At 48.8% G+C, this 27543-nt stretch overlaps 1 protein-coding gene across 1 annotated transcript in view; it reads right to left on the reverse strand.

The window, feature by feature from the left end:
• Window positions 1–1544: 1544 nt before the first annotated feature.
• PROX2 (prospero homeobox 2) overlaps window positions 1545–27543 on the reverse strand; it is a 37722-nt gene continuing 11723 nt past the window's right edge. Inside the window, exons 3-6 of the mRNA XM_007657680.2 lie at window positions 25612–25806; window positions 23186–23328; window positions 22482–22503; window positions 1545–1634 (exon numbers count right to left, since the gene is read on the reverse strand). Of these exons, the coding sequence (XP_007655870.2) occupies window positions 1545–1634; window positions 22482–22503; window positions 23186–23328; window positions 25612–25806 (450 nt within the window). The remainder of the gene's footprint in view (window positions 1635–22481; window positions 22504–23185; window positions 23329–25611; window positions 25807–27543) is intronic.

Consider the following 27543-nt stretch of genomic DNA (forward strand, 5'->3'; position numbering starts at 1 on the left):
AGTAAATCTCCCGGAATCGAATACCGTTCAGAAAGGGTCTGGCCTAGTTTATTCCGCAACTTTCTCCGCTTCAGTCAATTCTCTGAGGTGGGGGTGTTCCGGAAGAACCCCGCTGTAGGGAAAACTGGCCTTGTAGCATAGCCTCTCTCCATGGTGGAGTCCATGGGCATACGTGCATTTTCCTGCAGCACGTCCTGTTCTGCCCAGGCCCACGGGCGTGGTCAAGGGGACGGTCTCTAATTCCACCAACACGGTCCCTCCAAACCACTCAGGAAAGACATCCTGCCGATTGTGTGTTGCCTCCTTTCACGTTTTGCCCTACTCTAATTGAAATGTACATATCTCTAATCCTGTTTAATTATAATAATGCCTGTTTACTTGTTTTGATGTATATAGATCCATAATTCTGTTTATATTGATGCTACTGATGCTTGTTTACTTGTTTTGATGTCTGTCTCCCCACCCTTCTAGCCTGTGAGCCCGTTGTGGGCAGGGATTCTCTCTATTCCTGAATTGTACTTTCCAAGCGCTTAGTACAGCGCTCTGCACACAGTAAGCGCTCAATAAATAGGATTGAATGAACGAATGAAAGAAATCCGGCTTTCATGAAGCTGTAAGTAATCAGTAACCCAGTAAGAAAACTTTTGGACCCCGGCAGGCGTGGCTCTGTTCATATTTGTTCTTCCTTGGACTTCGGGAAGAAGAACCATTCGGTTCTCAAATGCTCACTGCAGTGAAGGCCTGTGGGCCTGCCATCTTGTCTCTGGGAGACTTTAGCTAAGGCCTTCCTAACTGTAATGACGTTTACAAACGGGTGCGTGTGTTTCGGGCTGAGGAGGGGAGTTCATTTTAGCACAAAGCCAAGATGATGGACCCCTTAGAAAACTGAGACTGATTCGTCTCGAGCGGTCCTCGGGAAATGGCTCCACACAGTCCCTAACCGTGTGAAACCATGGAACTGCAACCAAAGGAGGGAAGTGGGTGATGGGGTCAACAGGGATCTGTGTTGGAAAGTGCGTGATGGCCTCACGTTAATTAGAAGCATGCGCGGAGAGCCCGATAACTGAGCAGCGCCCCACATCTCACCGTGAGAGATGTCGTCGCCGGGGTTTGCGGATGAATCGGTAGGATTCACCGGGCTCTTGCTGCTAATGCAGACTTCCTTCAGAGTCTGTCAGCGTCGTTACTTGCTGATTTTTTTGGTTGCTAGAGTGTGTCGGAACTGCCGTATCAGGATTTTCAAATCTAAAAGTAAGGTAGGAGGGACCCGCCCGTTTGCCGTAACTGGGCGAGAAAATTCCCAGTACGTCTTGAGTGCCGTGAACTTGTAAATAAGTAATCCACCACTTCGGTAGTTCATCCTTACTTGAACTGGCAACGGGCCTCTGGAGAAATGTTTGTGGGCTCTTCCCTTTGGACATCTTGGTTGGAATAAGCCAAACGTTCGGTTGCTTATCGTGACAGCAGCAGTCATCAGTGTTGTCGTTCCCTTTGAAGTGGTCGTTGGATTAATTTAGTTTATCAAAATTCATTTACATTATCCTTCAACTCTCTTTCAATACATTTCGTAACATGTCCTTTCGGGTGGCCACACTAACGGAGTAGAGAATTGAAAATTCTTTTGAATTCAGAGCCTGTTGACAGACGATTAGAATCACGGGTTTCAGACTCTAGCTGTTTTCCTTTGGAAAGAGATCATTTGTTCCACCATCGAACAAACAAACCAAAAGCATCTGCCAACTCAGCCTGTTTCTGAGCAAACACTAACTCTGGAGACCATTTAACAGATTCCGAGTTGGATCAGCCAAGAAAATTGAGCTTGGGTTGTTTTGTTTTGTTATGTTTTGGGGGGGGCGGAGTGTTGGTTTTGTCCTCAATTTGGATTGGCAGCCGGTCAGTTGGATGCCCTACACATTTCTGTACCCTTTTCTGGTGACGCTAATGCAGTTTAGCAAGTCCTCGGGTACCGATTGGGTTGTAAAGAGTGCATTAACCCGGGAAAAAAAGCCGCGCGGTTGCCTTATCTGGAGAAGGAGCACTTATACAGAGGGACCGATGCCTCGGGATCTCCAGGAGATGATGATTCCGCCCTTTGCAGCTGGTAGAGTCGAGGTCTGAGCTGGCACTCCGGGTTGAGGTGCCCAGTGCCACTGCACAGGATGGGCTCTGCCCGCGTTGAATATCAGAATCTCCTGTTGCACAAATATGGTTCGGAATCAAATATCGGAGAGTCCTGGAAGCTCAGCAGAATGTGAAATGAAGGAGGTGGCTGGCAGTCCTCGATCTGGAGAATGATTTGTTGATTAAACCAAGAAAATGGTGACTTGCACCTGAGGCTGGAAAGACCCGGGCCCAGGGGTTCTGATGCACACATAGCTTCAGGAAGTGAAGTGGAGTGTGAAAGGACAGCCCGAGCGGGCTACAGCACAGTTTTATTTTCAACTTCTGAATTTCATGCTCGCTCGTTCTTCTCGGGCTCTGGTAACCAGAGCAGAAAGGGTGAGAGAGATTACTGAATTAAAAGCAGGAACCTCAAATGAGGATTTCAAACTTGAACGTTTCTCACCAGCTGATTCCATCTTTTTGAAATCCTAATGACGACGATGATCGTTGTGGTATTTTTAAGCATTCACTCTGTCGAACAGTCGTATTTATTGGGCATTCGAGAGTATAATACAGCAGGGTTGGGAGACACTTTCCCTTGGTAACGAGTTACTGTGTGCCAAGCGTTGGGGTCGGTAAAAGCAAATCAAGTTGGACACAGCCCCTATCCCACGTGGGGCTTACAGTCTTAAATGCCCCTTTACAGATGAGGTCACCGAGGTCCAGAGGAGGGAAGTGACTTGCTCAAGGTCACCCAGCAGGCTAGTGGCAGAGCTGGGATTAGAACCCAGTTTCCCTGCCTCTCAGGCCCATAATCTTTCCACTGGGCCACTTCTAAGAAACCCAGCGTATCCGAGACCGCCGACATAGCCAGATTCACTGCCCCGAGGTTAGAGGCGTGAAAGTTTTAGAGGTGCTTTTATTACCCACCAAAAGGACTGGGAGGAAATCACTGAGGGAAGCGTGAGCTTAAAATGATAATGATACTGGTCAAAATAGGTGGCTCCTTTCAGCCCTATGAGACACCGCAGTCATCCAAAGCAGAAAGTCAAATCTGGATTGTTTTGTTTTTTTATAGTATTTCTTAAACATTGTGTGTCAAGCACTGTGCAGAGTGCCGGGACAGATACACGTTAATAAGAGTGGACACGATCCCTGTCCCGCGTGCGGCTCAGAGTCTAAGTAGGAGGGTAGGATTTCACCCCATTATACAGTTGAGGAAACTGAGGCACAGAGAAGTGAGGTGACTTGCCCAAGGGATTAGAGCCCAGGTCGGTCCCGTGTTCTTTCCACTAGGTGACACTACTGCTCTTTGATGGGTTGTGTCGGGGCGGGGGGGTGTGGGTGGAGTTTTCTTCTTGGAGTGTGAGATGGGCAGAGGAAATAGAGGTGCTCGTGGATTATCTCCATCAGACACACTTGCTCTCTGATCTCCCAAGGTTGACCCGCCCCCCTTCCTCCCCACCCCGGAGATCTTTGGGCACCCTCTATTTCCCCGGAGCGTCTTTAAGTTTATTATTTTTTTTAAGAACAGGATCGAGGGCTGTAAGCCCCAGAGCGGGGATAGGGGCCCAGACGTGGGAGCCCTTAAAACCAAAGAGCCCTACCACTCACTCCTCAGACCCCCCATCTTACCTCCTTGCCCCCCTCCACATAGAACAGTGCTTAACACACAGTAAGCGCTTAACAAATACCATCGTTATTATGAACACACACCTCCTCTCAGAAACTTAGCTCTCCTGTGCAGGCAGGAGAGTCAGTTCACTTCTCTGTGCCTCGGTTCCCTCACCTGTAAAATGGAGATTAAGAGTGTGAGCCTCATGTGGGACAGAGATTGGGTCCGACCTGATTACCTCATATCTACCCCAGTGCTCAGAACAGTGTTGGGCACATAGTAAGCACTTAACAGATACCATAATTATTATTCTTAGATGGGGAGGGGGCGGCATTGGGTGCGTGGAGGTACGTGTGGGGAAGTGACTCGGCCGAGGAGTGAGTGGCAGGACTCTTTGGTTTCCGGTGTTTTCTTCCTCCTTTTTTTAAAAAAATTAGATTAATTGCATATTTTGCGCCACGCATTGTTCTAAGTGCTGGGTTAGATACAAGTTAATCAGACCAAATATTATAGTCCCTATCCCACGTGGGGCCCACCATCTAAGTAGAAGGAAGAAAAGGTATCCAACCCCCATTTTTGCGGTCGAGGGAACTGAGGCCCAGAGAAGTGACATGACCTGACTAAGGTCACACAGCACGTAAGTGGCGGAACGGGGATTAGAACCCAGATCCTCTGGCTCCCAGGCCCGTGCTTTATCCGCTAGACCAGTCTGCTTCCATTTTGTGGTAGGTGCTTTTCCTCCTTCCTCCTTTTGTCATCTCTTCACCGCAAGAGAGTCCGTGTTGTCTCTTTGATGAACCGTTGGCTGGGAAAAGCCAACCGCCGATCAGATCGAGGAACCACCTGTTCTTTCCCTTTCCAACCTGTCCTGACAAGACAGAGGATGAGGGCTCAAATCCTGGCTCTGCCACTTGTCTGCTGTTTGACCTTGGGCAAGCCACTTAACTTCTCTGTGCCTCAGTGACCTCATCTGTAAAATGGGGGTGAAGACTGAACCCCACTTGGGACAACCTGATTACCCTGTCTACCCCAGGGCTTAGAACAGTGCTTGACACATAGTAAGCGCTTAACAAATACAATAATGGTCATCATTTCATGCTCGCTCCCTTGTTCCAGTGACCTTTTTTAAAGGGTTTTTTGTTTGGTGTTTTTTGTTGGTTTCGGGTTTTTTTTCCCCAAAAAGTTCATAAGTTTTGAATGTTCTGCAGCCCAGAGGGGAAGGGTACACAAGTACCATCTGATCCACAGACCCTTTTCTTTTATTTGTCCCCAAATAAACAGTAACATTCCCTGCCCACAATGAGCTCCAGAGAAAAAGAACTCTCAAAGAGGAGCCAATTACCAGACAACTAAATGTGAATTACTAGAAACTCTTGGGACAGGCTGTCTGTTTGAGGAATGATGGCATTTTTCTATTTCCTCTCCACAGTTGGGGCACTCATCCAGAATCCAATTAGACTTAATTAGACTTAACTGTTCATTTCTTTAAAGAATAACAGATTCAGCTTCCCAGACTCAGGGACGTATTGGATCAAGTCAGGGACGTAGCAATTTAGTTAGTGTCGACATCCGTCCAGCTGGGCGGAAAGCAGACTGTCCAAGCCTCTTTCAACTGAAGGAGCGTGGCCTAATGAAAAGAGCTCAGATCTGGGAGTCAGAGGACGTGGGTTCTAATCACCGCCCTGCCAGGCTCCTGCGGGACCTTGGGCAAGTCGCTTCATTTCTCTGTGCCCCGATGACCTCATCTGGAAAATGCGGATAAAGACTGAGCCCCACGTGGGGCAGGGACTGGATCCTTCCAGACGATCTCATATCTGTCCCAGTGCTTAGAACAGTGCCCGGCTCGTAGAAATCACCCATTTAAAAAATGGTCAACTGTGAGAACTGAAGCTAACTCAGATGATGATAATTTCTACAAATTAGATAAACTCAATGGGCAAGTACCTGTCCAAGATAACCCAATCAAATAGCTCCACAGCACATATGTATATATCTGTAATTTATTTATTGTTATTAATGACTGTCTCCTCTAGACTGCGAACTCATTGTGGGTAGGAATGCGTAGTTCTATTGTACTCTCCCGAGTGCTTAGTACAGTACTTTGCACAGCAAGCGTTAAGTACGATCGAATGAATGAAATGTCGTTTCATGATATAAGCCTCTAATGAACTGGATTCCATCTTACCCCCGTTTGTCTAATTTGCTTTCTCCTATAATCTCAGGATCAGGTTTCAGTTTCTGATGGAGCGAGCTCAAGACTGGACTCGATTGTCCTGCTGAATTGTACTTTCCAAGCGGTTAGTCCACTGCTCTGCACATAAGCGCTGAAGAAATACGATTGAACGGACGAGTGTCTTTACTAGTCATGGCAAGTCTGGGCTTTTGAGACTATCCCTGGTCATGGAGCAGTGTGAAACTGCTCTCCAGTGTGCGTATTTGTCTTTCCGCCCCAAAGTTCTGCTGTGCTATCTTGACTGGGGAGCCGTCTCACTCTGTTTGAAAAGTCAAAGATATTTTTCTACCAGTTTGGCCTGACTTCTCTCCGGGGCATTTGGGGCTACGTCTTTTTAGCAGGAGATTTTGCTACCCTCTCACAGATATATCTGGTATTCCTTATCCTTCTTGATCAGAAATATATAGAAGTAGAGGAATACCCCTCTAAACTGGAAGCTCTCTGTGGGCAAGGAGTGTGTCTACCAACTCTTAGAATGGACTCTCCCAGGAGGTAAGGACAGGGCTCCTCGCACACTAAAGCGCTCAATAAGTACGACTGACCGATGGTTTGGGTTTCCGTGCGTGGAAAGAGCACGCTTCCACCGTGGCACTAAATACTTTCTCACTTTATAGAATCGCCCGGCCTCATAATACCTGCCGCTCGAATTTCCCTAAGCCATGGACTCTGCTGTACCGACAAGGTAACTTGTGGCATGTCAAGATTTCCTGTGCTTATTCTCCCATTCCCACTTTCATAAGGAAAAATGTGATTCCGTCTCTGTGAAATCCCCAAGAAACTTCCTGGCGATTGGTGATTGGGTGAAACCATCCACCCGATCCATCCGATTTACTTCTGGAGTTACTAGATTTCAGGAAACATCCGAGGTTTGCTCCCTTTTAATCAGATCAGTTGATGGGGATCACTGACTCCATTACTGTTGGCAAACAGAGAGATTACCGTGCTTTGGTCTATACGCATAAGACTCTAATGCGGAGTATCTCGTGCAGAAGGCTTTATAGAACAGTAAGTGGGCCCGGTAGATCTCTAATCATTATTACTCTTTGACATATTTACTTTGGCACATAGCGGCAATAAAGCTCCTTACATAATTCCTTCCAAGTGTTTGGGTGTGTGGGAACATGAATGGATTATGAAAAGATTATCGCACTCAGGTAATTGAAAGACTTTGCAAATTAGGTGCATTTTGCCACTCCCTTTTCACTGCTCTGGTGACTCGCGCGTGTCATGTACGAATCTTGAAGTTACGATTTCATCCCGGAAGATGGTAAGCGAACCTGAAAAACGGCAGAGAGTTTATCTCTGCTAAATGAAGCAAAATGGAGCAAGATGAATTTCTGTTTTGCAGGGCGGAGGGGGCAGTTATATTTAAAATTCTGGTCACTTTTCTGGGAAAGACCGTACTTGGAAAATTAATTAGGCTCTCGGAATGGCAAACTTAATTTTCAGTACACTGGGACACGAACATAAAGCATTGCATTTTCCTCGCTGTCACGGAACGTTTTACTCTCTCCTCGTTTTGGTGATGGAACATGAGTGTCCTTTGGCGATTCTTTCCTGATGTTCTCTAATCTGCCCATCTCTCAGATCCCCGCGCTCGTCTCTTACGCGTTCTTGTGAGCTCAAGTGAAACCAGTTCACATGTCGAAACCAAAAAGCGAACACAGGAGGGCTGTCTTAGGAGTAGACATGTCCCCAGTCGAAGGAAGAAAACGCCCGTCCTTAAAATTAAGCCGTGCGTACTTTGCTTGCGCTTTGATGTGGAATTTGCCCCGAATAGTCTATTCGTAGATCATTATTCCCTTCTCATTTCCACCCGAGGAAGAGGACGTATTTTCTCGGAGCTCCTTAAGAGTTTGGTAACTCGCAGCCCCAAGATTGGTACAGTTTGTCCAGCACTGAACAGTTGAAGTCAATGGTTTGGGATAAGATTTTCTTATTTCTTCATCAGTGGGGGGGGATGCGCGTGTTTGTGTGTGTGCGTGCGTGCGGGTGTATGTTTATGTCTCGGCCAGAGCAGAGGCCCAGTTGGATGTTTTCTGGACACCAGACATTCCTACTTTTATGTGGTTCACTTGCCCTTCCGTTGGCTTCTCACTTCATAATTGATCAATGAGCCAGCAGGCCGGGCAGTTTTATTAAATGGACAAATGGGCTCTCGGCAACAGCCGGGCGCGGAGGAGATTTTAGGTACAGATATGCCGGTCCTGCTTTGAAGATGAGCTAAGGACACCGTGAGCCACCATTAACGCGCGTTAACCCCGTCCCTCCTTTCTCCATCGCGTCCTCTCGTGCTCCCTTTCGGTCGTCGACGACAGTGTGGGTCAGAACCCTTATCACAGCGTACTCTTTCTCCGAGATCAGTTGGCATCTAAAACTGCTCCGGAAGGAGAAATGTTAAAATGACAGCATCGCGGTCACCCTCTCGAGGGAAACGCCTTCCTTTAGAGACCGTTAGTCGAGGCTTACCAAAGAGTGACATTTCAGTAAGCTGCCAGTGGCCTCTTCAAACGTGGCTCAGGGGATAGAGTTGGGGCCTGGGAGTCAGAAGGACCTGGGTTCTGATCCCGACTCTACCACTTGTCTGCCGTGTGACCTTGGACAAGTCGCTTCTCTGGGCCTCGATTACCTCATCTCTAAAATGGGGATAAAGAATGTGAGCTCCCCTGTGGGACAGGGGACTGTGTCCAACCTGATTAACTTGTAATCAGTTAGTTGCAGTGCTTAGACTTGTTCCAGGGCTCAGAACAGTGCTTGGTGCGTAATAAGTGCTTAACCAGTACCGTCAGTATCATCGTTACTGTTACTATTAATAAGTAATTAATATATTATTAATAATAAAAGCTCCCGCATTTACGATCTGCAAGATCCTACCTCATCACGACCCGAAGGGCTTAATACAGCTTCCAAAGGTGCCTTGCAGCCAAGGAACGGCCAAGGAATAGCAGAGGTATTGGGGGAATCTGGCCAACTCTGCTAAAATCAAGTCACGAATTAAGTGTCATTAAGTGTAACGTTTGCGTACACCTCTGGGACCGAAAGCAAGTGTGCTACTTGTAACGACCGACTGGGATGAAAGTTTATTGCTGCCAAGATGGGCCATGGGATAGACTCGGCAGGTGAACAGGCAAGCGAATATATCCGGAGGCTCCTGGGTCTGGACCGGTTGGCTGGGAGGTGGGGGAGAGAAAAACACACACACACACACACACGCTCTTTGTTGATGACCGTGTCATCGTTCCGTCTGTTTTTCCCAACTCCTTGGGGTGACCCTCCGGTATTGTGGAGAGGTGAGTTTGTTGCTTCTCTCCAGATTTGCTTCCATGGGACCACACACGTTAGGGAATGGGACATCGCCACATTGCAGAACAGCCAAAAAAAACCCCACACCCAACCAGGAGGCAGTCCAAGCTTGAAGCAGAACCGAGTCGAGAGAAGCACTCTCCCAGCAACTGAGAACTACCCCGGAGCTGCCGTGGGAAAGCTGGATGGGAAGGTAACGGGACGGATTGAACCAGACCATCCGAAAACCATACAAACCCAGATTACCCTTTCCCTGTCTGTGGTTGACTTTGGAAACCGCCACTGCAGAACATATAAATATTTCTCAAATCACCAAGGGTGTGGACAGGATGAGCAAGGAGGAGAGAGAGAGAGAGAGTCTGTGTGTGGGTGTTGGACGACAGGGATCGTATGTTCAGACGAACAAAAAGAAGCCCAGCATATGGTAAGTCTTTCGCATTGGGACCGCATGAATTTGTCTTGCATCCTATCCCCAGGCAGTACTGGACTCCTAGTAAGCGTTTAACAAAGACCCTGATTCTCGTCGTCGTCTGTTCCGACATGTAGGTTTTCAATCTGAGAATAGGTTTGGATAAATTCCTGGATGAGGGGGTCTTTGTCGGGTTACCGGAAGAAACACCGGGGGTGTTAAATGCTTCGTCTCCCCACCGTTAGGCTGTCGGCACTTTGGAGGACAGCCATTGAACTTCCTCCAAGGGTTCTGTCGTCAGTGTTGGACCGCCAGGATGATTGGTCTGACCCAGTGACGGTGCTTTTACCTCCTATTTTTACTAAACCTAGAAACTTTTGTACCCGTTCAGAGCAAATAAAAAACAAAAAAAGGCCTCATCAGAGGACATTTAATCACTGTGACCGATTTTGATAGAGCTGTCTGAATCACATATGGAAAGTCGAATCACTCTGTCAGGAATATGGACTCCGTGATGCTTCAACCGGGCCTATTCCTTCCCCCCATAGGGACGTACTAACCTTTTCTCGATAACCTGTCGTGAGCAGATTCTGTCTCCGTGTGGGCACGGAGCAGCAGGCAAGTATTCAGCCTAAATCCAAAACGTGATTGGGAAATTCAGGGCTTGGGTGCTGGTAGTGGGTGTCGCCTAGAGGCTGGAATCCTAGCTTCGGATCCGGAGAGATTGTTCCTTGATCTGCCACTGTAGAGTAGCCCCACTGTAGGACCCTCTTGTGGAGCACTCTGATGTGTAAGTACGGCACCTTCATTTCATCGAAAAGAGAAGCAGCGTGGGCTAGTGGATAGAGCCCAGGCCTGGGTTCTTATGCCGCACACCGTAAGCGCTTAATAAATACGATTGAACGAATGGCTCTGCCGCCTGTCTGCCGTGTGACCTCGGGCAAGTCGCCTCTTTGGGCCTCAGTTCCCCCACCTGTAAAATGGGGACGAAGACTGTGAGCCTTCTGCGGGACAGAGACCGTGTCCAACCGGATTTTCTGGTAGCGACCCCAGCGCTTAACAAATACCATCAAAGAAAAAATTGCTTTAAAAGCGTAAAGAGTATTCACCCATTTCCCTTGAGTCAAGGGGTTTCTGGATCATCCACCTGTTTCTGCAATAGCAGCAGCAGACCAGTGTTGCGTGATTCTTCTCCGGATAAACTCTAGGCTCAGCCTGGAGTTCTCTGTTCAGTGAGCATTAGGGTGGTCTGTCTTGACTTCTGGGCCCAGGTGGTTTTTTGAAATCCTCTTGCAGAGATCATCAAGGCCAAGCTTCCAATTTGTTCCCTTGTTCCCTTTGGTGTTATAAATACCGCTCCCGGGGAAGAACTCTGTTACACCGGATTGTCCTTCGTGGTGTGGAGATGAGTTCACTTCTCAAAACTCGCCCAAGGCACCACCCTTTAAGACCAAGCTCTCAACCCTCGCCCGAGGCACCACCCTTTAAGACCAAGCCTTCGACCTCCTCTCAAATAAAAGCATTTCAAATGTGTATTTGGTAGCCGTTTTAGATGCATTGGCTAAATCTTGGGGTCAGGGACGAAAGCTTTGTTCTGATATTGTACAAATGAATTGGCTATTGTTGACTTTTTGAAAAATTCCAAACGAAACAGTAGAATAGACGGATTTAAAGCAGTTATAGTCCCATGCCTTGCTAGATGGAGTTTGGATACTTTGAATGGCACAGGTCTTAAGGCCTTCAAACATAACCTTGGTTAAAGTGGAAATAGAAATAGACACGGACAATTAAATCATCTCTTCTAACCCAAGGTAGCGCAGGCTTGTTCTTCAATGTATGTGCATCCCCTTTCATTTTAAGCTTTTCATTTTCCATGGGTGTCACCAATAAAATTCAATCTCACAAAGCAGTTGGTGCCTGTGTGTTTCATTCTGAGTTCCTGCTTCTCACCCTCTCCACTGGAAACTTCCCTTCACACTTGTGGCCTTTTGCAAGGCTGGGGTTCCTCGGTGGGATAGCCGACCCTGCTTTTCAGTAAGTCCAGATTCAGCCCCTTGTGAAAATCCTGGGGTGTACATTGAAGAGGACAATGTGTAAACATTAGGATGCTTTCTCGAGTCGACACTCTTGGGGCATTTATACAGTACAAATCCTGCCAAATCCGATCATCCGTTGATTGTGAATTTAATAGAACACGAATTTCGGTAAAGCATTCAATAGCCTCATCAGCGATGGGTTGAAAGTCCAAATTTACTTTGCTTTGGCATCAGCAGGATCCCACGAACTGAAAAATGACCGATTCCCCAGAAATGAAAGCTCCTTGGAATTAGCAAACCGACTCAAATGGTATCCCGTGTCTCTGCAAACATTCCAAATAAGAGAACCACCACACTTTTGCTTGGAGATTGTGAAACATCGATGAAAATGGAACCTTGGAAAAAGGTAGGATCGCTTTTAGGGAAACAGTTAATCAGTCCCTGGGTCAAATAATCCCCAATAGGTGGCAGAGAGGTGAGGGTGAAGTATGAAAGCTGCAGTTCTTCAAGGCAGGGACATGGTAGAGGTGCCTGCCAGTGGAGAGGATCTGTAGGACTGAAGTAAAGCCGGACTATTTGAGAGAAGTAAGGATGAGGGATTCACCCAGTTGAAGTGGGACGGGTTGCAAACGGAGAGTGGGGTGGGCTGTGGAGATGAGAGGGGAAATTGAAAATCTAGAAAAAAATCCAATAGATGTACTCCAATGTCAAAAGTTGAAATAAGAGGAAAAATTGGAAGGTGCCCAGTGCTCTCGAGATCCAAAAATTACTATAAAATACCGCACGGGCCGTTCAGTTCAAGAAACCCGTGACTCGGGTTCCGTGTTGTGGCCTTTCCTCGCCAAAATAGACCCCGGTGTGTAACAAGAACGATGATGATGTGATTGTTGAGCGCTTACTATGTGCCAAGCACTGTTCTAAGCACTGGGGTAGACACAAGGTCATTGGGTTGTCCCACACGGGCCTCACGGGCCTAATCCCCATTTTCCAGATGAGGTGCCTGAGGCACAGAGAAATGAAGTGACTTGCCAATGGTCGCACAGCAGACAAGTGGCGGGGCCGGGAGGTAATGGCTTTGAGTTGTAAGTCGGTGAGGGTTTTTCAAACTCATGCAGCAAAGGCTGCCCATCTCTTGATTGCATCCACAAATAGTATTGCCGGTTGGAAGTTGAGGTAAACTTCCCCCCAGCTTGAATAAAGCCATTTGGGGGGACGGCTTCTGGTTAAAAGCCCCAGTCCAGAGCTACCTCCAGCTCGGTGTTACAATCCCAAGGCTGAGGGTCACCGGCCGAAGGACGAAGATGACACAAAACTACAGAATCGGGCACCTGTTTCACCAGCTTTGCGAGAAGCGGAATCAGTTATCTCCCACCTCTGCTGTGTCGTTCAGGTACTTAAAATTAGGGTGCAGAAAGGGTCTTTTTTTTTTTTGAACGGCATTTGCTAGGTGCTTACCGTGTGCCAGGCACCGTACTAAGTCCTGGGGTAGATGCAAGATAATTCATTCAATAGTATTTATTGAGCGCTTACTATGTGCAGAGCACCGTACTAAGCGCTTGGAATGTACAATTCGGCAACAGATAGAGACAATCCCTGCCCATTGACGGGCTTACAGTCTAATCGGGGGAGACAGACAAAGTAGCAATAAATAGAGTCAAGGGGATGTACACCTCATTAGCAAAATAGGGTATTAAAAATATGTACAACAAATGAGCACGGTGCCACTGGAAAGAGTCTGGGCTTGGGAGTCAGAGTTCATGGGTTCGAATTCCGACTCTGCCACTTGTCAGCTGTGTGACTGTGGGCAAGTCACTTCACTCCTCTGTGCCTCAGTTCCCTCATCTGTAAAATGGGGATTAACTGAGTCTCACATGGGATGACCTGATTACCGTGTACCCCAGCGCTTAGAACAGTGCTCTGCACATAGTAAGTGCTTAACAAATACCAGGAGGGGAAGGAGCAGAGGGGAAGGGGGGAAAGGGGGTTTAGCTGAGAGGAGCTGAAGGGGGGGGCAGAGAAGCAGCAGAGGGAAAAGGGAAAGCTCAGTCTGGGAAGCCCTCTGGAGGAGGTGAGCTCTCAGGAGGGCTTTGAAGAGGGGAAGACAGTTTGGCGGAGGTGAGGAGGGAGGCCGTTCCAGGACAGCGGGAGGACGTGGGCCGGGGGTCGACGGGCGAGAACGGGAGACGGTGAGGAGGTGAGCGGCAGAGGAGCGGAGCATGCGAGGTGGGCAGTAGAAAGAAGGGAGGAGAGGTAGGAGGGGGCAAGGGGATGGAGAGCCTTGAAGCCTAGAGTGAGAAGTTTTTGTTTTCATGCGGAAGTTGATAGGCAACCACTGGAGGTTTATAAGAAGGGGAGTGAGAGACCCAGAGCATTTCTGCGGGAAGATGAGCCGGGCAGCGGAGTGAAGAATAGACTGGAGCACGGAGAGACAGGAGGAAGGGAGATCAGAGAGAAGGCTGATGTGATAATCCAGCCGGGTAATTATGAGAGCCTGTACCAGCTAGATAGCCGTTTGGATGGAGAGGAAAGGGCGGATCTTGGCGATATTGTAAAGGTGAGACCGGCAGGTCTCGGTGACGGATTGGATGTGCGGGGTGAACCAGAGAGCCAAGTCAAGGATGACACCGAGGTTGCGGGCCTGAGAGACGGGAAGGATGGTCGTACCGTCCACGGCGATAGGGAAGTCAGGAAGAGGACAGGGCTTGGGAGGGAAGATAAGGAGCTCAGTTTTGGACATGTTGAGTTTTAGGTGGCGGGCAGACATCCAGGTAGAGACGCCCCGGAGGCGGGAGGAGATACGAGCCTGAAGGGAGGGGGAGAGGACGGGGCGGAGATGTAGAGCTGTGTGTCATCTGCATAGACATGATAGTCGAAGCCGTGAGAGCGAATGAGTTCACCGAGGGAGTGAGTGTAGATGGAGAACAGAAGAAGGCCAAGAACTGACCCTTGAGGAACTCCTGCAGATAGAGGATGGGAGGGGGAGGAGGAGCCCGCGTAGGAGACCGAGAATGACCGGCCAGAGAGATAAGAGGAGAACCGGGAGAGGACGGAGTCCGTGAAGCCAAGGTGAGATGAGGTGTGGAGGAGAAGGGGATGGTCGACAGTGTCAAAGGCAGCTGAGAGGTCGAGGAAGATTAGGATAGAGTAGAAGCCATTGGATTTGGCAAGAAGGAGGTCATGGGTGACCTTTGAGAGAGCTGTCTCGGTTGGACACAGTCCCTGTCCCACGTAGGCCTCGGTCTTTATCCCCATTTTACGGATGAAATACCTGAGGCCCAGATGAGTGCAGTGATTTGCTCAAGGTCACACAGCAAACGATTGGCAGAGGTGGGATTAGAGCCCAGTCCTCCCGACTCCCAGGCCACTAGGCCACGTAACTCCTTTCGAAAGTCTCGTTTGAGATGATGTTTATCCCCTGGTGATTTCTAAAGGATTTTATTCTAGTGCGTCACTGCGTTTTCCAAGTTTTGCGGCTGGGTATTCTATAGGAAAACGGGACGTAAATAAGGAGTCCGGTTAGAAACCTTGTTCGGCTCGAAGCATGGAATCACTGACTACTTTTAACCGATAAAGGGAATTAGAACAGAAGATTAAAACATCAACAAGAACCGAGACTTCTACCATCCCTTCTGAGGGATTAAATAAACAGTGGGAAATTTTGGAGCCGAGTCTGAACGTGTCCAACATGAGAGAAAATAGCTGTCTGTCACACCTTAATGGAAAGAATGGCAGAATCATTAATATTGTTATGGCTGCAAAAAGAACATCGTAACCAGCTCAGAATTATGTGTTCCCAACAGAAATGGGGATTTGCACAGCAGGAGAAGGAAAACGGATAAAATTGAGTTATCCCGTTGGCACGCTGTAAATATTTATACATTCTTCCCGGCTTACTTAGGGGTTAGGGAATACTTCCTGGCGGGATTGGCCATGTACAGAAATGTTCTTAATTTTGATTTGTTCCTATCCAATTGAGTGGTCCCTGAGGGCGAGTTTACCACCCTGGAGATGGTTTTATCTCTTGAAACAATTGGTCGTGGAGTTCAGGTTTGAAACCCAGAGATGAGCGGTTTTATATCATCCCTTGTGTCCACCTGACATTGCGTCCCATAAATGACTTGGTGAAACTCAAGTCTGTCAAGCGACGGTATTTATTGAGCATCTGTTTTGTGTAGAGCACCGTACTAAGCAGTTGGAAGTGTACGATACAGTTGGCAGACGTGATCCCTGCCCTGTAAATTAGCTTACGGCCTCCTGGGAATAAATAAAATAATTAAAAATAAAATGCAGGGAAGAGAAGCAACCAAGTATAAGGAAATGGACTGTGCGCCCGTTGTGGGTGGGGATTGTCTCTCTCTGTTGCTGAATCGTACTTGCCAAACGCTTAGTCCAGTGCTCCGCTCACAGTAAGCGCTCAATAAATACGATTGAATGAATGAATGGGCATAAGTGCGGCGAGGGTGGGGTGAGTTCCTAAGTGCTTGTCTCATCTTGTCTCATGCCATCGAGTCGTTTCCGACCCATAGCGACGCCCCGGACACATCTCTCCCCGCTCTCCATCCGCAATCGTTCCGATAGTGGATCCAGAGAGTTTTCTTGGTAAAAAAAAATATGGAAGCGGTTTACCATATTCTCCTTCCGAGCGGTCGACTTGCGTCTCCGCCCTCGACTCTCTCCCGTGCCGCTGCTGCCCGGCACGGGAGAGTTTTGACTTGTGGCAGATGGCCTGCCATTCGCTAGCCAAGCTCGGAGTGGAACGGCCAGGCCTCTGCTTGACTCTCCCTCCCGTAGCCGAGACTTGGTCGAGTACTGGAAACTCTCCAGGTGCCATCCTGAGGAGGGGGTAAGTGCTTGTAGAGGGGACCGACAGCTGGTTGAGGCGGCAGGGAGGGAAACGAGAGCTTAATCAGAGAAGGCTTCCTGGAGGAGAAAGGATTTTTTACTAGGGATTTGAAGATGGAGAAAGCGAGTGCCAGGCCAGAGAGGGGGCACGAGGGATGAGAAGCAGCGTGGCCTAGTGGATACAGCACGGGCCTGGGAGTCAGAGGACCCGATCCGCCACTTGTGTGACCTTGGGCAAGTCTCTTAACTCCTCAGTGCCTCAGTTTCCTCGTCTGTAAAATGGGGTTTTAAGACTCTGTTAGCTTGAATCTACCCCAGTGTTTAGTACAGTGCCTGGCACATAGTAAACGCCTAACAAATAACCTTTTAAAAAAAAGTTAACAGCAGGTGAGGCCAGCACGGGAGACCGGTGAGTAAGTTGGTATTAGACGAGCAAAGGGTCAAGACCGTGAGCCCGTTGTTGGGCAGGGATTGTCTCTGTTGCCGAACTGTCCGTTCCAAGCGCTTAGTACAGTGCTCTGCACACAGTAAGCGCTCAGTAAATACGACTGAATGAATGAATGAATGAAAGGAGGAAGAGCGCTGGTTGATTGCCTTAAATTTGATGGTGAAGAGCTGTGTGAAATGTCATCTTTCTGATGCCACATCATCGCTGCTCTTTGCTGTGTAGGGTCACATAATTCCCCACATTCTCACTGCTGAGCATGTATTTACCTGCTTTAAAACCATAAAATTGGGGAGGAGAAGGCATTTTTCCTTCACGTTTTGAAATAGAAAGTGGAAAAAGAAGAAATAGGGTTTGAGGCTATTCGGGTCCCATGTGGTTATGACGACAAATTAGCCACCCTTCGAAAGAAACATTCAAAGAGTGAAAATCTTGGGCCTCAATTACAGTTTCCTGTCTCGAACCGGTTCTCCGGATATTTTGCCAGTAAAAAGAATATTGTAATTTGTCGTCTTCTTCCCCAGCACAATACCAGATGATGGATTCCCAGCACGTCAGATGGATGGGCCGAAAATGGAGGAGGAGAAGCCGGGCAGTCGCCAAGCCCCAGGCCCCTTGTAATCGGGATCCCGTAGCTCATAAGCAACTGGGGGAAAATTCTCTTTCCCCTTTGTGAAAGGGCTTCTCTCAGAGGGCCAACAGGATCTTCCTGATTCTTGGATCCTGCCGATGGCAAATAACTCGTCTGCAGAAGAAACCATTAGTGAGCCTGTGGTGGTTTCGTGGTGATTTCATCCATTTCCTTCAGGGCAGTTCTGCCCAAGGAGTTTGTGTTACGTTGGGTAAATTTTGACCCCTCTCTAAGGCTGTATAAGCCGAGAAAACCAACAAGCCCCTTAATCTGTCTGGACTTTGTCCTGTGCGGACTGAATCTGTACCTTACAGGAGCCCGTATTAATTATGGTATCTGTTACGTGCTCACTACGTCCTCAGCGCTGTTCCGAGCACTGGGGTAGATACAAGATATTTAGGTTGGACACAGTCCTTGTCCCACACAGGGCTCGCTGTCCGTGTGAGCTCCAGATAGGTTGTGTAAATGATGTAGATTTCCCTCTCCAGGTGACTCTAGATCCTCGCGTGGTTGAGTGAAAAGAGCCCGGGCCTGGGAGTCAGAGGACCTGGCTTCTAATCCTGCTCTTCCCCATGTCCGCTGTGTGACACTGGACAAGCCACTAAGCCTCTCTGGGCCTCGCATACCTCCTCCGTAAAATGGAGATTCAATTCTACTCTCCTCCTCCTGAAACTGTGAGCCCAGTTTGGGACAGGGGCTGTGTCCAATCTAATTATGCATCTACCCCAGTGCCTAGAACACACATGGTAAGCATTTAACAAGTACCATAATTATTAATCATTACTATTATCCCTAAAAGAGCATAGATAACTGTGGGAAATGTATCATGGGGAGAGTTGTCACCTCTAGACAACATCTCCATTTACAAGATAAGGATCGTGGCCGGCCTCTCCCACTTATAAATCATTTTTCTTGCCCCTGGTAATGTCTGTTTTCCCGCTGAGATCCTACAATAAACAGCTGTAACGTCTCCTTAATGGCAGAGGTTGTGTTCGTTCACTCAAATGTATTTATCGAGCGCTTACTGTGTGCAGAGCACTGTACTAAGCACTTGGGACAGTACAGTAGAACAATAAATATACACATTGCCTGCCCACATGTCTACCGACCCTATTGTACCCTCCCAAGCGGAAGTGCAGAGCTCGGCACACAGTAAGCGCTCAATAAATACCATTGATTGACTGGCACAGCGGTTCTTTTCTTCGTAAAGAACACAGACCTAGGAGTCAGGGGACCCGGCGTCTAAGCCCAGCTCTGCCGCTTGCCTGTTGTGTGATCTCGGGCAAGTCACTTAACCTCTCTGGGCCTCAGTTTCCTCACCTGTCAAATGGGAATTAATAATAGTAACAATAATGTTGGTATTTGTTAAGCACTTACTCTGTGCAGAGCACTGTCCTAAGCACTGGAGTAGATACAGGGTCATCAGGTTGTCCCACGTGAGACTCACAGTCTCCATGCCCATTTTGCAAATGAGGTAACTGAGGCACAGAGAGTGAAGTGAAGTCACACAACTGACAAGTGGCAGAGCCGGGATTCGAACCCATGGCCTCTTACTCCCAAGCCCGGGCTCTTTCCACTGAGCCACGCTGCCTCTCAATGAAATACCTCTTCTCCTTTCTACTTTGTGTGGAGTGGACGGGGACTGTGTCTGACCTAAATTATCTTGTATCTATTCCACCACTTACTAGAGTACTTGGAAAGTAGTCAGGACTCTGATCACTCTGATTATGGTATTTGTTATGTGCTTACAATGTGTTAAGCACTGTGCTGAGCACTGGAGTAGATGCAAGTCAGTCTAGTCGGATCCAGTCTGTGTCCCTCTTGGGGACACAGTCTAAGCAGGAGGTAGAATAATAATAGCAATAATAATAATGTTGGTATTTGTTAAGCACTTATTATGTGCCAGGCACCGTTCTAAGTACTGGGGTAGATACGAGGTAATCAGGTCGTCCCACGTGGGGCTCACAGTCTTCATCCCCATTTTACAGATGAGGCAACTGAGGCGCCGAGAAGTGAAGTGACTTGCCCACAGTCACAAAGCTGACAGGTGGCGGAGCCGGGATTCGAACCAGCGACCTCTGAGTCCCAAGCCCAGGCTTTTTCCACTAAGCCATGAAGAGAGAAGCAGTGTCACCTAGTGGATAGAGCACAGGCCTGGGAGTCAGAAAGGCCTGGATTCTAATCCTGACTCTGCCATTTTTATGCTGTGTGTCCTTGAGCTAATCACCTCACTTCTCTGGGTCTTAGTTACTCTGCAAAATGGGGATGAAGAGTGTGAGCCCCGTGTGAGACAGGGACTGCGTCCACCCTGATTATCACGTATCTACCGCGGTGCTTAGTACAGTACCTTCCACGTATTAAACGCTTAACAAATGCCATTAAAAAAGGTACCGGATCCTCATTTTACAGGTGAGGAAACTGAGGCACCGAGAAGAGGAGTGACTTGCCCAAGATCACACAGCGGGCAAGGGGCAGAGCCGGATTAGACCCCAGGTCCTCTGACTCCCAGGCCTGTGTTATTTCTACTAGGCAATGCTGTTATTATTATTATTGATATTAGAAGGGAACATGTCTCCTAACTCTGATGTATTGTTCTCTCCCAATCAATCAATCAATGGTATTTACTGAACACTTACTAAGTGCAGAGCATTGTTCTAAGCGCTTAGGAGAGGACAGAATTAGCAGAAACGCTACCTGCCCATAATGGCCTCGTAATCTAGAGGAAGACGGAGAGTAATATAAATAAGGGCTCAGTGCAGCATAGTAATAGCATAGCATTGATTATTATGATCGTTTTTAAATTATCATCATCATCAATCAATCAATGGTGTTTAATGAGCTCTCACTGTGAACACTAAACTTAAAGCGTGGGAGGGTACAATATAAGACGCCCCTGTCCTCTCCCCCTCCCTTCAGGCTCGCATCTCCTCCCGCCTCCGGGACGTCTCCACCTGGATGTCGGCCCGCCACCTAAAACTCAACATGAGCGAGACTGAGCTCCTCATCTTCCCTCCCAAACCCGGTCCGCTCCCAGACTTCTCCGTCACCGTGGATGGCACGACCAATCCTTCCCGTCCCGCAGGCCCGCGATCTCGGTGTCATCCTTGACTCGTCCCTCTCGTTCACCCCACACATCCTATCCGTTACCGAGACCTGCCGGTTTCACCTCTACAATATCGCCAAGATCCGCCCTCTCCTCTCCACCCAGACGGCTACCTTACTATTACGGGCTCTCGTTATATCCCGGCTAGACTACTGTGTCGGCCTTCTCTCTGACCTCCCTTCCTCCTCTCTCGCCCCGCTCCGGTCTATTCTTCGCTCCGCCGCCCGGCTCATCTTCCCGCAGAAACGATCTGGGCGTGTCACTCCCCTTCTTAAACAACTCCAGTGGTTGCCTATCGACCTCCGCTCCAAACAAAAACTCCTCACTCTAGGCTTCGAGGCTCTCCGTCACCTTGCCCCTTCCTACCTCTCCTCCCTTCTCTCTTTCTACCGCCCACCCCGCACGCTCCGCTCCTCCGCTGCCCACCTCCTCACCGTCCCTCGGTCTCGCCTATCCCGCCGTCGACCCCCGGGTCACGTCCTCCCGCGGTCCCGGAACGCCCTCCCTCCTCACCTCCGCCAAACTGATTCTCTTTCCCTCTTCAAAACCTTACTTAAAACTCACCTCCTCCGAGAGGCATTCCCAGACTGAGCTCCTCTTCCCCCTCTACTCCCTCTGCCATCCCCCCTTTACCTCTCCGCAGCTAAAGCCTCATTTTCCCCTTTTCCCTCTGCTCCTCCACCTCTCCCTTCCCATCCCCTCGTCCGCTCGACTGTATATATTTTCGTTACCCTATTTATTTTGTTAATGAATTGTACATCGCCTCGATTCTATTTAGTTGCCATCGGTTTTTACGAGGTGTTCTTCCCCTTGACGCTGTTTAGTGCCATCGTTCTCGTCTGTCCGTCTCCCCCGATTAGACCGTAAGCCCGTCAAACGGCAGGGACCGTCTCTATCTGTTGCCGACTTGTTCATCCCAAGCGCTTAGTACAGTGCTCTGCACATAGTAAGCGCTCAATAAATACTATTGAATGAATGAATGAATGAATAAGACACCTTCCCTGCCCACAATGAGCTTACAGTCTAGACAGGGAGACAGACGTTAATATAGATAAATAAATTCTAGATCTGGACCGAAGCGGTGCGGGGCTGGGAGGGGAGATGAGTAAAGGGAGCAAGTCGGGGCGACGCAGAAGGGAGTGGGGGAAGAGGAAAGGGGGACTTAGGCAGGGAAGGCCTGACTGAGAAAGGCCTCTTGGCCTTTCATAATCACGAAAACACGACAGTGGCCCTTTCCTGGGACCTTTTGCCAAACCGGGAATGTCGGCGGCTGCAGACGTGACAGGTAAAGCAGACCTGGACCTGGAGGAGACCCCTCTAGGTTCTAGTACCGTCTGCAGGAGACCACACCACATTCCCTCACGGGGGATTATTTCCCAGCGAGTCAACTCCAAGCCGAGGACTTTCTGCAGGACCAGGAATGTTGCAGGGACGCTGCCGAGGTCCAAGACGTCTCAGAGCACGAAATGAAGATAGGCCAGTTGAGGGATTTGACTGGTGTAGTTTATTCACTTTCAGTGGCAGGAAGGGGATCTCGGGACACGTCGAAAAAAGAGAAGGTTTTAAAAAACCAATTAATCTTGCTGTTACTAAATTTGACCGACTGCTACGTCTCCCCACCCTGTTTCCCCTTCTACTGGCACTTCAGCATTTCTCCGTCACCTCGGGATTTTTCATCCCTCCTCCCCCAACCCTGTAGAGCTTATGTGCCTATTAATTAATCTTATTTATCGAGCGCTTACTGTGTGCAGAGCGCTGTACTAAAAAGCTGGGAGAAGACAGTCTAACGGAGTCGGTGGAGCGAGTTTAAAGTCTCTTAAAAAAACTCTATTGCTTTCTCCCTTGTAATTTATTTTGGTAAATCTGTCATGACTGCTGGAGTAGTAGCTCTCCGAGGCCGGGATGGTGCTACTCATTAATCAGCGGGATTTACCGAGTGCTAATTGTGTGTGGAGCGCTGTTCAGAAAGCTTAACGAAGAGGCGGAACGGAGAAGCAGCGCAGTCTCGTGGATAGAGCGCCGGAACCTGGGAGTCGGGAGGACCTGGGTTCTAATCCCGGCTCCGCCACTCGTCTGCTGCGGGGCCGGGGGAGGGTCACTTGGGTTCTCTGTGCCTCCGTTATTCCACCTGTAAAATGGGGATTAAGACTTGGGAACCCCATGTGGGATTACGGACCGTGTCCGACCTGTTGAATCTGCGTCTACCCCAACGTATCAAATACAGCACATACTAAGTGCTTAAATACCAAAAGAAACACCCCAAACCCTAATGCTAGGGAACTCTCCCAAATGCATAGTACAGTGTAAGTGCTCATCAAGTTGTACCGATCTACCGATTTATGTGTTTTAAGCTCCAGGTCTATCTCGAATCATGCTTCCTCTCTACCGACAAAGAGTAGGGGCCTCTCGCTCTTGGGAAATGTGAAGTCTGTAGCTGGTTCTGGAAACAGGTGGAGGATTTGAACATCTCTGGAATGTCACCGTCCAGTTTGGAAATGACTTTATAAATGGGTTTCTTCCAGGAGGGGTCCGAATCTCTCCCCGCTGTGACCGCCTCGAAGAATTCCTGCAGCGTCAAACTGGCGATTTCTAAAAATCGGTCGGGGACCTGCACGCCCAAAGGCAGAAAAACGTGAAGAAGAGAATGACGCGAGGACACGCAAAGCTCCCGCGCAAACGTAACTTACATTTTTGGGGATTGCTGAGCGACTGTCCCCATGCTGGCGAAGGGAAGACGTTCACTAGGTTTGGCTTTTTTTAACGGTATTTGTCAAGTGCTTACCATGAGCCCGTTCTTAATAATTTTCGATAGTCCACTTTGTAATCTCTTTCCGAGAACCTATTTTTTTCGCTTTTAAAAAATTCTATTATTTCCGAATGGAGAGATTTTCCACAAAAATGTAGATGATGTCTCAGGTGGAGTTTTAAAAAGTTTTTTGGCACTGGTAGACACAAGGTTGGACACAGCTTGGGTCCCACATGGGGCTCACGGTCTTAATCCCTATTTTACAGATGAGGAAACCGAGGCACCGAGAAGTTAAGCGTTAAGTTAAGGTCACGAAGCAGACGTGATGGAGCCACGATTAGAACCTCGGTCCTCTTGGGGATTCTGGTAGGTAGAAACGTAAGTTCTCCTCTCCACTGGAGATGAGTCCCAAGTCACTTGAGAACGAGAATCAGGGTTTACCTGAAATTCCTCACTTTTCACCTTTCCTTCAGGTTTCTCAACGTATTGAAACACCTGACTGGGCAAAAGAAATCAATGCTCTGTACTGTCCTTGCCAAGGATTCATAATCGGACAAGACCTTAACTCCTCTATTAAGGATGGAAAATTTTAATTTGGGGATATCAGCCTACCTCCTGAAGAATGACATTCTAGGCTAGTAGGCAGTTCTCCCTTTCAGGCGTGAGATGATCAGTTGCTTCTTTGCCGAGGACGGGTTTTCAGTCGATGTCTATCAAGGACATCAAGAAGCGGCTAGAGCACGGCCCTGGGAGTCAGGAGGGTCTGGGTTCTAATCCCCGCTCCGCCCCTCGTCTGCTGCGTGACCTCGGGCAAGGCACCGCACCTCTCTGGGCCTCAGTTACTTCATCTGGAAAGTGGGCATTAAGGCTGCAAGCCCCACGTGGGACATGGTGTCCAAACTGATTAGCCTCTATCTACTCCAGCATTTAGTACAGTGCCTGGCACAGAGTAGGCACTTAACAGATACCATTAAAAAAAAAATCAATTGGCAACTTGCCCTCGACCTACAGTCACGTGGAAGGTTTTTTCCTAAGATTACTGGAGGACCGAGAGGATTTTGAAGGTTCCAACGAAGGAGGGATAGGTTAGGTTGAAGTATTGTCCTGGCTCCATGTCAAAAAGAAGTTTATGGTATGGAGAGGATGGTGGAATGGAGATGTTTGTGCTTGGCTCATTCCCTGAAACGCGATGACTATTCTTTATTAGGTCTGGGTCGGCCCTAGGCGTAGACAGCTGGTCTAGCTTGGGAATTTCTCGATCCCATGAGATAGAGAAGAGAAGCAGCACGGCCTAGTGGCTAGAGCCCGGGCCCGGAAGGCAGAAGGACCTGGCTCCCGGCTCCGCCACTTGGTCTGCTGGATGACCTTGGGTGAGTCACTTCACCTCTCTGTGCTTCAGTTCCCTCATCTGTAAAATGGGGATTAATAATGTTGTTAAGCGCTTACTATGTGCAGAGCGCTGTTCTAAGCGCGGGGGTAGATACAGGGTAATCAGGTTGTCCCACGTGAGGCTCACAGTCTTCATCCCCAGTTTACAGATGAGGGAACTGAGGCACAGAGAAGTGAAGTGACTTGCCCACGGTCACACAGCTGCCAGGTGGCAGAGCCGGGATTCGAACCCGTGACCCCTGACTCCCAAGCCCGGGCTCTTGCCACTGAGCCACGCTGCTTCTCGTGAATTGAGACTGTGAGCCCCGGGTGGGACAGGGGCTGTGTCCGACGCGATCATCTTGTGTCTACCCCAGTGCTTAGTACAGTGCCTGGCACCTAGGAAGCTCTTAACCAGTTCCACCCATTAGCGGCGTGGTTTAGTGGAAAGAGCCCGGGTTTGAGAGTCAGAGGATGTGGGTTCTAATCCCGGCTCCACCACTTTCCTGCTGGGTCACCTTGGGCAAGCCCCTTCACTTCTTTGTGCCTCAGGTCCCTCATCTGTAAAACGGGGACTCTCAGCCCCGCGTGGGACAACCTGATTACTTTGTAGCCACCACAGCGCTCAGAACAGTGCTTGGCACATAGTAAGCGCTGAACAGATACCATAATTATGATTAGTATTGTAACGGAGAAGGTAGTTTTTCCACAATATCTTCAACCACCAAAACGGAGAGACAGTCTTGGGCTTTGAGGGAACCGAGCAAGTAGTCTTACCTCAAAGTCATTCCCCTTGTTGTAGTGAGTGTTCAGGGAACGGAAAATCTCCGAGTCCCGGGGAACAATCAGTTTCTCGGCGTTTGTCACTCCTTCCGAGATGGCTTGTCGGGCAAATTTTTCCATCTGGATGTAGTAAAACTCTCGAAAGTTACTGAACCACTTGATGAGCTGCGAGGTGATGCAGCGGTTGAACTGTGAGGATGAAAGGTATCGAGCGGGACAAAGATGAAAATGCATCTCCAGGGCAATTCTCGTGAGGCCCCCAAAGTTAGCTCCGCCCGTCAGACGTCACGAGTCTCGCTCGAAAGCTCTCCGTTTAAAATTACGGGGTGATAAATTGGGCCTAGGAAGGATGATGGGGTGATGAATTGATCCTAGGAAAGACCTTCCAGCTTCTAGGAAAGATTGCTTCTTCTTGATTTATTGACATTCTTTCCAACATTTATTTAAAAGCGGAATCGATTGCACTGTTCATCGGAAAAGACTATTTCCTTTGGCCTTCTGCCCCTAGAGAGATATTGCACTGCATTTGACGACAGGGGCAAGATAGCTCTGGTGTACATTCATTCGGGCGTATTATTGAGCACTTATTGTGTTCAGAGCACTGTACTGAGCGCTTGGGAGAGTACAATATAACAGTAATGGGACACATTCCTTACCCACAACGAACTAGAGATGGTGTACGGTAGCCGCTAAATAAATAAATCAGCCTGCAGAAAATTGGCTAAAGATCTTACTAAGGATCAGATTTTTTTTTTATGGTATTTGTTAGGGGCTTATTATGTGCCCTGTGCTAAGCGCAAGGGTAGAGACGAGCTACAGTTCCCGACCCACGTGGGGCTCACGGTCTTGCTCCCCATTTAATATAGGAGGCAACCGTCGCCCCGAGAGGTGAAGCGACTTGCCCAGGGTCACGGAGCGGACAAGTGGCGGAGTCAGGATTAGAACCCAGGTCCTTCAGACTCCCAAGCCCGTGCTCTGTCCATTGGTCCATGCTAGTGGAAACCCAGGTAATAGTAATAACTGTAGTTTCCCTTAAGCGTTTACTCTCAATACCGTACTAAGCACTGGGGTAGATAGAAGACAGTCAAGTCCCGCGTGGGGCTCACGGTCGAAGAAGGAGGGACCAACGGGTGTTGAATACCCATTTTACGGAGGAGGTAACTGAGGCTCAGAGAAGTTGAGTGACTTGCCCAAAGGTCACACAGCAGACAGGAACCGGGATTAGAGCCCAGGTCCTTCTGACTTACAGAGATCCCAGGTCTTTGACTCCACCACCCTCTTCCCTCATTTTATCTCCATCTCCTGATGGTGTGATTCCCGTTAGGGACCCCAAATCACGGAGCCCGAAATGCTTAATAACCACACTACCTGTTTCAGAACCGAATTAGAGAATGCGTGGTCTCTAGGCAAAGGTTTTGACGTTCAAAATCCCGCCCGTCGCGGCCGACCTGCCCGTCCCTCCGTCTCGCCCGCTGTTCTCGGCCTACGGTGCTCGGCGCTCAGTAAGTGCTCAGTAAATCCATCAATCGACTTGAGTAATTAGCATTATTACTGTCACCCTGCCCGCTCCGACCTCGCCTCGCTGTTCTCCTGCACACTTTGCTCCTCTAATGTACCTCGATCTCGTCTACCTCGCCACCGACCTCTAACCCACGTCCTGCCTCCGGCCTGGAGCGCCCTCCCTCCTCATACGGTGATGATGGTGGTATTTGGTAAGCGCTTACTCTGTGCAAAGCACTGTTCTCAGCGCTTGATCCGACAGGCAGTTGCTCTCCCTCCGTTCAAAGCCTCAGTAAAGGCCCATCTCCTAGAGGCCTTGACTAAGCGCTCCTTTCCTCGTCTCCCACTCCCTTCTGCATCACCCTGACTTGCTCCCTTTCTTCATCCCCCCTGCTCAACCCCACAGCACTTCTTAACGGTACCTGT

The sequence above is a fragment of the Ornithorhynchus anatinus genome, chromosome 1, assembly GCF_004115215.2.
Source record: "Ornithorhynchus anatinus isolate Pmale09 chromosome 1, mOrnAna1.pri.v4, whole genome shotgun sequence".
NCBI lineage: Eukaryota > Metazoa > Chordata > Mammalia > Monotremata > Ornithorhynchidae > Ornithorhynchus > Ornithorhynchus anatinus.